This window comes from Pelophylax lessonae, assembly GCF_965119305.1.
Source record: "Pelophylax lessonae genome assembly, chromosome: 2".
Classification (NCBI taxonomy): domain Eukaryota; kingdom Metazoa; phylum Chordata; class Amphibia; order Anura; family Ranidae; genus Pelophylax; species Pelophylax lessonae.
The window spans coordinates 648,731,067-648,744,338 of record NC_138769.1 but is presented as its reverse complement, the minus strand read 5'-3'; the positions used below and the strand labels follow the sequence as shown (position 1 = coordinate 648,744,338).

Genomic DNA, 13,272 nt, shown 5'->3' with positions numbered 1-13,272 from the left:
CTGGTCTGCGTGTCTATTCAGACAAAGAGCCATAGCTCAGCCTGTCCCTCTCTCGTCTTATTGGCTTTCTGGCTTTGATTGACAGCAATGGGAGCTCTCACTGTGGTCTCAGCCAATGAGGAGGGATACTCACACTCAGGAGCCGCACACATAGAACGCATGAAGGTAAAAAGTTCAGCTTTAGAGCCAGTTCACACTACCGCGACCTCTAAGTCTAAGGGGCGACTTGTTAGCGCGACTTAGCGCTACTTCAGCGCGACTTGTATGATAGACGACTTTGTATTTGGCCAATCAGAATATGATGTGTTGTCATTTCCTCATTGCCCACCAAAAAAAATTCTTAAAAATTGTCATTTTTGATAGAGAGATAATTATTGAAAAAAATTAAAAAAAAAAAAAAAAAAAAGAGAGATTTCTTTGGATTTAGTGTCTGGGGGGTCTAAAAAGTGTACCTGTGAAGTTTCAGCTCTGTAGCATGTCCAGAACCAGAAAAAAAAGATCATATTTCTTAGAATTATTAATAGAGCAGGGTAGTGGCTCCGCTCCTGTCACACCTGGGCGTTTTTGTTTCAGGTGTTTATTGGGCATTTTTTTTGCATCCTTGGAGGCAGGCATGACATCTGAACTTCTGTATAGGGGGGTATATATACAGTACACACACACATATATGTATATATACACATACACACATATAGGTTTTAAAAGGAGCGGAACCATATCCCTGCAAATTACTTAATTAGCGCATGGATAGGGTTCCGCTCCTTTTAAAACCTATATATGTGTATGTGTATATATAGATATATGTGTGTGTGTATATATACACCCCTATACAGAAGTTCAGATGTCATGCCTGCCTCCAAAGACGTCCACAAAAAAGCTCCACTAAACGCCTGAAACAAAAAACGCCCAGGTGTAAAAGGAGCGGAGCCACTACCCTGCTCTATTAATAATTCTAAGAAAAATGATCTTTTTCTTATGGCGGTCACCCTGACATGGATGAGTTCGGTCACCCTGGCATAGCAGTCAGAGTCAGTTCACCCTAAACTACACTACGGTCACCCTGACACCTTAACACTTTCCATGCAGAAACTAGATTATTGAATCTAACAATAGTAGTATATAGTACCCTAACTACACTGCATATCCCTTTCCTCACACTAAGTGTCCACCATTGCCACGAATCAGTGTCCACCAGTGCCACTGCCCACCAGTGCCACGAATCAGTGTCCACCAGTGCCACGTATTAGTGCCACGTATCAGTGTCCACCAGTGCCACGTATCAGTGTCCACCAGTGCCACTCACACAGACCAGGCAGAGATAATGGTATATAGGAACTCTAGGCATGGCTGCAATGTGGGGAATACATGGTTAATTTTCCTTCTTCCTGGAAAGTCGGATCACAAGACGCTTCAAATAAGATAAGGAGGCGACTCCCATTGAAGTCTATGGGACAAGTCGGATACAAGTCGCCTCAAAGTAGTACAGGACCCTTTTCTGAAGTCGGAGCGACTTCAGTAGTGCCAATTAAGACGGCACTAATTGATTAACATTGCTTTTATGTCAAGCAACTTGGGGCGACTTGAGGGCACACAAGTCGCCTCACAAGTGGCGGCAGTATGAATGGACTCTTAGCCACTTTTCTAGCACTGTAGCAAGGAGGTGGATGTGTATTTTTGGAGCGACGTTTATAAACGCTTCTCCAGAAATAGACCTTATTATTGTCAGTGAAGCGAGCTGTAGTCGGATGGCTCCTATAGATCTAAACTTCAGTTTGCCTCTCTATGTGACCTGTAAATTAATCCCCAACTCCCTTATCCTGCACATCTGTCATTTATCCCCTTCACCACTATCCTCAAATTGTATGTGACCAGCACATTAAAGCGGAAATAACCCATCGAATTAACAGTTTCAAAAAAATTTACATTCCTGGAATGCTAACTGTCACATTTGCTTGTGTCCTCAACCAAACTGTCAAACTATGACTTTGATACAAACAACCAAATACAGTAAAAAACAAAAACAAGAAAAAAAACAGAACAGCAGTTATTAACCACTTGACCTCTGGAAGATTTACTCCCCTGCATGACCAGGCAATTTTTTACGAGAATTTGCTCGGAAGTGCGACGCTGTACCCAAATAAAATGTATGTCATTTGTTTTCTGATGACTAGAGCTTTCTTTTGGTGATATTTAATCACCACTGCATTTTTTATGTTTTGTGCTATAAACAAAAAAAGGCAGACAATTAAAAAAAAAAAAACTGATTGGTTTTACGCAAACATTATAACGTCTACAAACTGTGGGATATATTTATGTAATTTTTTATTTTTTTATACCAGTAATGTCGGTGATCAGCAAATTATAGTGGCACTGCAATATTGCAGCAGACAATTGGACACTAACTGACAATTTGCAAGAACCAGTGACACCAATACAGTGATCAGTGCTAAAAATATGGACCTTCACTGTACTAATGACACTGGCTGGGAAGGGGTTAACATCAAGGGTTAACTGTGTGTATAGCCAGTGTTTTTATGTACTGTATGTGCTGCTTTTACTAGGGTAAGAGATGGAATTTATTCTCTGCTTTGCAGGAACACAGTGACAGTACCCATCCCTTCCCCTCTGTCAGAAGGGAGTTCTGCCTTGTTTACCTAGGCAGGTCAGGTCACCATTCTGTGTTGTCTACCGACCATTGGCGGGTGCTGTAGGACATTGAGTGCCTGGCACCTTAAAATCAGCTTCTGCTGTGAAAAATCACAGCAGAAGCGGTCAGCCGGCGGTGCGCGTGCGGCCCCTGCAGGCGGAAGTGCTGGAATATATATATATATATATATATATATATATATATATATATATATATATATATATATATATATATATATATATATATGATAGAAATATATGTAATTCTGCACAGAGCTGCCGTCAGCAAGTGGTTAAATACCATCAAAAGAAAGCTCGGTCTCCAAAAAATGATATAAATGTATTTAGGTTCATTGTTGCACGAACAAGTAATATTTCGTGAAACTGCCAAAGTACTAAAGACTAAATTCTGGCCTGGTAATGAAGGGGATTTACAGGCTGGTAGTTAACATAACAGCATCCAATTTTGTATAAATGCCTTCTGTCTGTCCTAAAGCAATACTTTTTAATAAAATATTCCAATCAGATCCAACATTACATAAAAAATATAATTTGATGACTTCTGCTGATTACTATGTACATTTGAATCTCTCTTTTCTAGACCACTGAGTGCAGCTAATCAGGGAAGAGATCTTGAAAATAAGACAAGTGTCTGCTTATTTCCAACACTGCAAGAAGTCAACCTGCAAGCCAAGTAGGGAGATGCACAATATACATTTATACTTCATGATGGCAGCCTTGCTCACAGGTACAAGGGTGCTAAGAAAGTGCTCAAGCTTGTCAGCTCATAGCTATGTGTAACTTAGCCAAAGCAAAACTTTATAATGCTTTCTACAGGGTCCAACTACTTAATCCATACCACTTGCCTTGCATTACACTTCAAAAGTTAAGTAGGTTTATAATTTGTTATCCAATTCCCCAGGAACACCCTGATAATGAATATATGAATCAATTACAGATTAACAACCCCCTGTGATACTTAACCACTTCAATATAGGAAAGTTACACCCCCTTCCTGCCCAGGCCAATTTTCAGCTTTTAGCGTTGTTGCATTTTGAATGACAATTGCGCGTTCATGCAACATTGTACCTAAACCAAATTTATGTCATTTTTTCCCCACAAATAGAGCTTTCTTTTGGTGGTATTTGATCACCGCAAGGTTTTTTCTTTTTTGGTACACAAAAAAAGACCGAAAAGTTAAAAAAAAAAAAAAAAGTTTTTTTTTGCTTATGTTATAAAATTTTCTAAATAGATAAGTTTTTCCTGCACCGATGAGCACTGATGAGGCTGCACTGACAGGCACTGATGAGGAGGCACTGATGGGGTGGCACCGATATGCAGCACTGATATGTGGCACTGATATGCAGCACTGGTGGGCACTAATGGGTGGCACTGACGGGCACTGATAGGCAACACTGATGGGCGGCACTGATAGGAGGCACTGGTGGGCACTGATAGGAGGCACTGGTGGGCAGCAATGATAGATGGCAATGGTGGGCAGCAATGATAGGGAGGGCACCACTGGCAGGCTCCCTGAGCCCTGATTGCCATCCCTGGTGGCCATGGTGGGCATCCCTGGTGGCTCTAGTGGCACCCCCCAGGGTCTGCACTGGTAATCAATGCTCCGATTACCTGTGCAGACCCACCCCTGTGAGGTTACCTGTGCAGACCCACCCCTGTGAGGAGAGACGCCGATTGGCTCTACTCTAGTCGTGCCTGTCAGGCACGAACTGAGGAAATCCGATCAACGGCTCTTCCTATTTACTATGTGACCAGCTGTGATTGGACACAGCTGGTCACATGGTAAAGAGCCTACATCAGTAGGCTCTTTACCGAGATTGGAGATGCGCCACGGGGGCGCGCAGAGTGCATTATCCTGCTGACGTCATATGACGGCAGGTCAGGATAAGGTAACCACCTTCCGCCGTTAATTGCCTATAGGGCAGGCGTGAAGTGGTTAACTGACCAGATCAATATCCCAGGAGTTTAATTGACTTTGCTATACTCTGATTAAAAAATGTTCCTTTAATTTTTTATGAAGACATTTTTTTTTATTGGATATGTTTTATAGCAGGAAGAAAAAAAGTATTGTTTTTTGGTTTTGTTTTTTCAAAATTTGTCTTTTATCATTTATATCGCTATAAAAAAAAAAATAAAACAGTGGTGATCAAATACCACCAAAAGAAAGCTCTGTGTGAAAAAAAAAATGATATACATTTCCTCTGGGTACAGTGTTGCATGACCGAGCAATTACCAGTTAAAGTAGCGCAGTGCTAAATAGCAAAAATGGCCTGGTCATGAAGGGGGTAAAACCTTCCAGAGCTCAAGTGGTTAAGTGAACAAACTGTCCATTAAAACTGTTGCTGTGACTGTTTATAAAGTGTTAGCTGTTGTATTATCTGCAGTCTAAAAGCTAGCCACTTTATTACCACAAAATAAGATTTTGTAAAGATATAAAATATTTATTTATGATCAGAGACACTGAAATACATCAATCAACCATAACTTTATGACCGCCTACCTAATATTGAGTAGGTCCCCCCAGAAAAGCCCTGACCCATTGAGACATGGACACCACTACACCTCTAAAGGTATGCTGTGGTATCTGAAGTGGCACCAAGCCATCAGTAGCAGATTCTTTAAGTTGTGAGTTGGGGCCTACATGGATCAGACTTGTTTTTTTTCAGCATATCCCGCAGATGTTTAATTGGATTGAGATCTGGAGAATTTGGTGGCCAAGTCATCGCCTCAAACTCGTTGTGTTCCTCAAACCATTCTTGCAGTGTGGCAGGGTGCATTATTCTGCTAAAAGAGGCCACTGCCATTAGGGAAGTATCCTTTCCATGAAGGGGTGTAGTCGGTCAGCAACAATGTTTAGGTAGGTGGTACAAGCAAATGAATAGTAAGACCCAAGGTTTCCCAGCAAAACATTGCCCAAAGCATCACACTGCCTCTGCCAGCTTGCCTTCTTCCCATACTGCATCCTGGTGCCATCTCTTTCCCAGGTAAGCGACACACCCAGCCATCCACATAATGTAAAAGAAAATGTGTTTTAGAAGACCAGGCCACCTTCTTCCATTGCTCTGTGGTCCAGTTGTGATTCTCACGTGCCCATTGTAGCTGGTTTTGGCCGTGAACACTGGTCAGCATGGGCACCCTGACCACTCTGTGACTGCGTACACAACAACAATGCATTGTGTGTTCTGATACCTTTTCTTTCAGAATCAGCAAATTGAACCACAGTAGCTCTTCTACTGCATTGGACTACCCGAGTCAGCCTTTACTCCACGTGTGCTTTAATGAGCCTTGGCCACCTATGAATGACCCTGTCAGTGGTTTATCTTCCTTAGACCACTTTCGGTCGGCCCAGGCCACTGCAGACCGGGAACTTCCTACAAGAGATGCTATTTTGGATTAGCTCTGACCCAGTCAGGCCATAATCAACGGTATTCACTTAACCTGTGGTCATAAAGTAATGGCTGATCAGTGTAAATTGGAAGTTTAGTTTTCTACAATAAAAAAAAAAAAACTAAACATGCTGATGTTTCTACAGATTTTCTATTAATATTTTAGCCCCTCTTATCTCCGCTTAATAGTGATCTCTGTGTTCCCTCATTTAGTTGGTGGTCAGAGAGAGAAGTCTGATTTACAGGACCAGTCAGGAGAAAAACCAGCTCCAGAAAAAGGAAAAAGATTGGGAGGATTGGTGGCAGAGGAGGTAAGGGCCAAAGCTGTGTTTACATCTGTAGTATAACTTGATTTGTGGCTGCAGAATGTGTACACCCCCGGTGCTGCCTTTCCAGCTAGGGGGGGGGCAGTAGAGGGGAAGCAAAAACAAGGCTCAGTCGTGTCATTTCACTGTCCCCCAACTGCTAGTGTAAATGAGCTCTTAGAGCCCTTTCCCATTGATGTTTTTGATGTGCTTCTGGTGTTCAGCCACTCCCCACCAAGCCTATTGTGAAACGATGGCTGAGCGGTACCTTTGTCGTCCCAGATGGACATCATGTGATGTCCTCCTGGAACGCACCTCGCGCGCTCCCCAAGGGTTGCGCTGCGGCACGATCTGTCAGTGGACACAGCCAATGGCTGATCCCTGTACCGGCCTGCTGCTGGTACCATGTGAACGTTGTGACCAATTACGACAGATCAATGAATAGCTTTGATTCATGCCATTAATTATGTACAATTGTGTTGCTATCTGTGATTGGTCACTGTGATCACATGATACATACAAGGCCAATCACAGCCCATCTGTACCATATGATTGAACGTGGCCAATCACAACCATACACACACTGAATGAATCCATTTCATTCAGTGAAAATGGTTGCTTATACCAGTGAATTCATAATGTGCTCTGGTCACAGTATTAAAAAAAAAAATGTTTACATACTGTCACCAGTCAGTATTCCTGATCACCACTACACCAGTTATATGATGATGCTGCACTGCACTGGTGACAGTATGTATAAAAAGAAAAAAGAAAAAAGAAAAAAAGGGGGGGGGGGGGAAACAATTTCTTAAAATGTCTTTGCTATCCAAAAATTGGGATAGAAAATGACAACTTCAAAAAAACTTTCCATTCCTCTTACTAAATACCTTGGACTGTCTACTTTCCAAAAAGGGGTCATTTGGGAGACATTTGTACTGTCATGGCGTTTTGGAACCTCAAGAAATGAGATAGGCCGTCAGTTCATCAAGACTGATCAATTTTCAGATATATACCATAGTTTGTGGACCCTATACCTTTCCTACAGTCTAAATATTATACATGCACCAAAGAAATGTAGCAGAATACATTTTGGCCAAAATTTATGATGAAAGATTATTTGCAAAATTTTACTAAACTAACAAAAACACCTTTTTACAAAATGTGTGGTCTTTTTTTGTTTATTTAGCAAAAAATAAAAACCCAGTGGTGTTTAAAAGAAAAAGAAAGTATGTAAAAATAAAATTATAAAAATGTCATACGAGATTAGTGTTTCATGACTGTGCAATTGTCATTCAAAGTGCGATAGCACTGAAAGCTAAAAATTGGCCTGGGCAGGAGGGGGGGGGGGGTGAATGTGCCTGGTATTGAAGCTGAACTAAAATGCATGAAAAATGTATCCTTTAAATTAGTGATCGACCGATATCGTTTTTTTTAATGCCGATACCGATATTTTGGTCATTCGATATCGGTATCGGCTGATATTTTCAGACATTTAAAACATTTTTTTTTTTCACAGGTACTGTTGTGGAGGGATCTGGGGGTAAAAGACCCTCAAAGCCCTCCTCTGCACTTAAAAGCATTCAAAACGCCAAGTTTGGCTGTTTTGAATGCTGTTTTTTTTTTTAATTCGGCGCCGAGTACCCGGAAGTGATGTCATGACATCACTTCCAGGTTTTTTACATGGAGACCCAATCAGAGCCGAATGCGGCTTTTATCGGGTCTTCCCTTCGGTGGCCGTGGAGGAAGGATGCCTGGGTCTCCCGGTGGGAGGGGAGACCCGGGCAAGCCGCAGCGGGAGGGGGGGACGTCCCCTCTCGCTCCTTGTAATGACAGCCGAGCGGATTCTCAGCCCCATCGGTTGTCATTACAAGTCATCCGACTGTCGGCTATGGACACCGGTACTGGGGTGATGCCTCTAGCTGCAGGCATCACTCCGGTACAAGCACTTTGCCAAAACTCCGGGGCTGATTCCGATATATCAGGGAAAGTGCATATCGGCCCCCGATATATCGGTGTTGCCGATAATCGGTCGATCCCTACTTTAAATCCTACGGAACCCTTCACACCAATGCAAAAGTTCTGCATGCTGCATTTTTAGAACGCACATCAAAAACGCACCTCCCCACTGAAGTTAATGCAAAACACATCAAAAATGCACTCACGGTGCATTTTTTGTCATATGTCTGAGCTTCACAGGTGCATGCTAAAAGTCAGGAATCCAGAAAACTCATCAAAAAAAAGTTTTTGGAAAACGCATACCGCGTTTTTAAGCACACCAGTGTGAAAGGGACCTTAGAGTTGTTTCCAGAACTCTGGGGGAGATCTGTGGATGGGGACACCTGTCTAAGAGGGGCATTCCCTTGACTGTGGGAGATTTCCTCTAGGGATCCACCAATACCAGTATCAGTGCAGATACCAAGCATTTACGCGAGTATCAACGTAGTGCGATTTGCACCCATTAATTTTGTATTGATGCAAACCGCACCACAAAGTATCCATTTCGGGAGCATTTGCACGAGTACAGATACTTGAGCAAATGCTACTGATGCTTTGGGGTGCGATTTGTGTCAATACAAAATGAATGGGCGCAAAACGCACTGTAAAGAATTGCATGTGATTTGATCAGAAATGTGGTGCGATTCACCCCAGCGTACGCGTGTGTGTGTGTGTATATATATATATATATATACACATACATATATACACACACACACACACAGTATATGGAAAGCTAGTGGGCAGTTTATTAAAAATGTTTTAATTCCTATTAAGTACATATCTGGTCAAATGCAAAATCTGCATAGTATCCCCATCCTGCTGCTGATAGAAAATCACAGCGGCTCTAAGCGCTCACAGGGCTGGAGGAGATGTAAAGGTGGTCCACCCCAAGCTGACATCAATTCCGCCCTACACCCACAGGGGTCCCAGAACTTATCTTCCAGCCCTGTGAGCACTAGGATTGGGCTTGGGAATGTTCAGGGTTCCACCAGGAAGCTGACACTGCACATGGCTTATCACAGGCAGGGAGACATTTCTTGGTCCAAAGCTGCACAGATCAGGGAATGTCTTAAAGAGGAAGTAAACCTTCCTCTGACACTTGTACCTATAGGTAAGCCTATGATAAGTTTTACCTATAGGTACTGTAAATATCTCCTAAACATGTACCGTTTAGGAGATATTTACCTTACATGCAGCCAGTGACGTCACTGGCGCATGCGCTCTGAAGGAACGGCCGCTGGTGCCGTTTCTTCAGAGCCCCGTGCCGTGACTGTCGGCTCCCGCGCGCGTGCGCGGGAGTGACGTCACCGCGGCTCCGGCCAATCAGATGGCCGGATGCAGCGATCCCGGAAGACAGATACAGGTAAGCGGGCGGCATGGCGGGGGCTCGTTCTAAGGTAAGTATGCATACTAGCTCATTATGTGTTTCTCTTACAGGTTGCAAAAAAAAAAAAAAAAAAAAAGTTGTATGGGTTTACAACCTCTTTAAGGCCCGTACACACAGTAAGAAAATCTGTAGGATAAATTCGTCCGACGACCGATCTGCCGATTTTCGGATTGTTAGTATGGTGCTTTCGACAGCCGACTCCGACTTTTCGGCCGACAAAGTCCTGATGTGCAGGCTATATCATTTTTGTCGTCCGTCAAAACAACGTCCGATTTTCGTCTCATTAGTACAGATTTCGATGGAAAAAAATCTTATGAGCAAGACTAGGCATGCTCAGAGATGAAAGAACACATACAAAACAATCCAACACATGACATCACTTCTGAAGTAGAATTCTGTCGTACGGGAAAATTCGTATGAAAATAACCACTTCACTTTCCACATCAGACTAGCATGCCACAAGAAACGGACGACAGATCGTTCCATAATCTGATCGTGTGTATGGGGGTTAACTGCCTGTGATTGCCGTGTGCAGTGCCGGCTTCCTGGAGGATCAGACAGGTGGGATCCCGAACACACCTGAGCCCATCTATAGTGAGCGCCTACATTTTCTATTATCGGCGGGATCGGGACACCTATGCAGATTTTGCATTTGAGCAGATATGTACTTAATGTGAGTTATAACATTATTTAAAGGGAAATTAAACTTCCATCTTTACGTTTTACCAATAGGTAAGCCAATAATAAGGCTTACCTATAGGCACTGTAAACATCTCCTAAACATGCACTGTTTAGGAGATATTTACTGTACATGCAGCCACGTGACATCACTGGCGCATGCGCTCTGAAGGAACGGCAGCCCGTTCCATGACCATGTTAGCACGGGAGTGATGTCATTGCGGCTCTGGCCAGTCACAGAGCCGGAGTCTGCGAACCCGGAAGGAAGACCGAGTGAAGATGGGAGCCATCTCGAGCGATGACATTATATTGCTGGAATGCTTCGTTTTGAGGTAAATTTCACATAATGTCCTAGTATGCGATGCATACTAGGACACTATGCCTTTGCCTTGCAGGTAAGAGAAAAAAAAAAAAAAAGTGCAGCAGTTTACAACAAATTTAACCACTTACTGACCGCCCCATGCAGATTTACTGTGGCAGGGCGGCTCGGCTGCGCAAAATCACGTAGATCTAAGTGAATATGTGCATGTGGTGGGCGGCACAGTAGTGTCGTGGTTAGCACTTTCACCTAGCAAGAGGGTCGCTGGTTCGAATCTCAACCACAACACTACCTGCCTGGAGTTTGCATGTTCTCCCTGTGCCTGCGTGGGTTTCCTCCGGGTACTCCGGTTTCCTCCCACACTCCAAAGACATGCTGGTAGGTTAATTGGATCCTGTATAAAATAATTGGCCCTACTGTGTATGTATGAATGTGAGTTAGGGACCTTAGATTGTAAGCTCCTTGAGGGCAGGGACTGATGTGAATGTGCAATGTATATGTAAAGCGCTGTGTAAATTGACAGCGCTATATAAGTACCTGAAATAATAATAATAATAATGTGGTCTCAGCGTCGCGCACACCGCCGGAGCCGCACTCCCGCTGTGATTAGACACAGCGGGAGGAGCGGGCGCGATCGCCACCAGCCTCCCGCAATCTTCAGGGAAACTGACAGGAGAGCTGCCTGCCTATGTAAACAAAGCAGGCCGCTCTTCTGTCACACAGGCACAATTGAGTGTCTCCGCTAAGCTGAAACACCGGTCTCTGTGTGCCTTTCAAAGAGCCCCCCCCACAGTTAAATAAGCACAATCTAGGCTCACACTTAACCCCTTGATCACCCCCAGTGTTAACCCCTTCCCTGCCAGTATAATTTATCCAGTAACAGTGCATATTATTTAACACTGATCACTGTATTGGTGTCACTGGTCCCCAAAATGTGTCACTTAGTGTCATATTTGTCCGCCGCAATCCCGCTAAAAATCGCTGATCGCCGCCATTACTAATAAAAGCAAAAAAATAAAAAGTCCAAAAATCTATCCCATAGTTTGTAAACGCTATAACTTTTGCGCAAACCAATTAATATACGCTTTTTGGGACTTTTTGTTACCAAAAATATGTAGCAGAATACAAATTGGCCTAAACCGATAAAGAAAATTTGATTTTTTTACATTTTCTTATTGGGAATGTTTTCTAGCAGAAAGTAAAAAATTGTTTGTTTTCATAATTGTCGCTCTTTTTTTGTTTATAGCGCAAAATCTAAAAACCGCAGATGTGATCAAATACCACCAAAAAAAAGCTCTATTTGTGGGCAAAAAAAGAACATAAATTGTATTTGGGTACATCGTCGCACGTCCGTGCAATTGTCAGTTAAAGCAACGCAGTGCCGAAACGCAAAAAATGGCCTGGTCATTAAGGGGGCGAAACCTTTCTGGGGCTGAAGATGGCGTTTCCCTTTCTATACACACAGGAGCGGTGGGGGAAATCTCATGTGATTTGGACAGGAATCGCACCGCATTCCTGTTCAAATCGCAAGCGATTCTTTGCAGTGTGATTTGCACCCATTTATTCTGTATTGACGCAAATCGCACTGCAAAGTATCGGTCGGTACTGGTACTCGCCGATGAAAAAACAGCATCGGTGCAACCCTGATTTCCTCTAACTTCCTGTGGCATCTGAGACAGGAAATGAGGGGAAATTTCCCAAATAGACACAGACAGCACAAACAAACAAAAAAGGGGGGGGGGGTTAACCCTTCCATACACTATTCAAAACTATAAAAACAATCTGCAGCTGCATATAAACTCCAGCACAGCCCACCATAGTGTGAGTGTAAATGTGAGGGCTGCCATTGGTGAATTGCAGGATGTGGGCTTGCTGGAAAGGAAGGAGATGACAGTACAGGAGCAAATAGCAATGGCAGCCCCCTGGCAGGTTCACCACATTCCAGGACATGGGCAGGCAGCAGATGTCCGGACTGGGAGCTCCACTCCTACCCAGCTGTGCCTGAATGTCTGTGCCCCCCTCCATTCATCCACCACAGCAGCCCGGCTTCCCCCTCAGAGCCCCCCATTACTTACATCTTGTACACACTCCTCTCCTCACTCTACACAAGATGCTGCCACACCGGGACTGACGTCACCCGCCTAGGCTTCCTCACTTCAGGGCTGCCCATAAACACGCCTGACCTATTTCATCGGCATAACTGCAATAACAAGAGACGTTTCCTATCACGCCAGCTTCATCGTACTATACTCTGACTGATATTAATTCTCCAACCGGCTTAGCTTTAATAGAATAAAACGCAATATGTTTTCAATTTGGCAGGCGCTATAGAACAGCACCCGGCACGGAAAGACCCATGGGGTCCTTCTATGTTTCTACGTGTTCATAAGAATATGAATCATTGTAAGGCATGACGTCAACAGCAGTGTGAACGGCGCGGCCATATTTCATAAGGGCAGAAGTTGTATCTGTGTAGAAGAGGATTTAATGAGGAGATATATATTCAATACAAACCTGTAGAAGTTAATACTA

General features: G+C 43.4%; 1 protein-coding gene across 1 annotated transcript in view; it reads right to left on the bottom strand.

The window, feature by feature from the left end:
- The window catches only part of UFM1 (ubiquitin fold modifier 1), a 69,612-nt gene extending 56,668 nt beyond the window's left edge, over positions 1-12,944 (bottom strand). The window contains exon 1 of the mRNA XM_082246784.1: positions 12,816-12,944. Within this exon, the coding sequence (XP_082102910.1) occupies positions 12,816-12,817 (2 nt within the window). The 5' untranslated portion in view covers positions 12,818-12,944. The remainder of the gene's footprint in view (positions 1-12,815) is intronic.
- Positions 12,945-13,272: the final 328 nt, after the last annotated feature.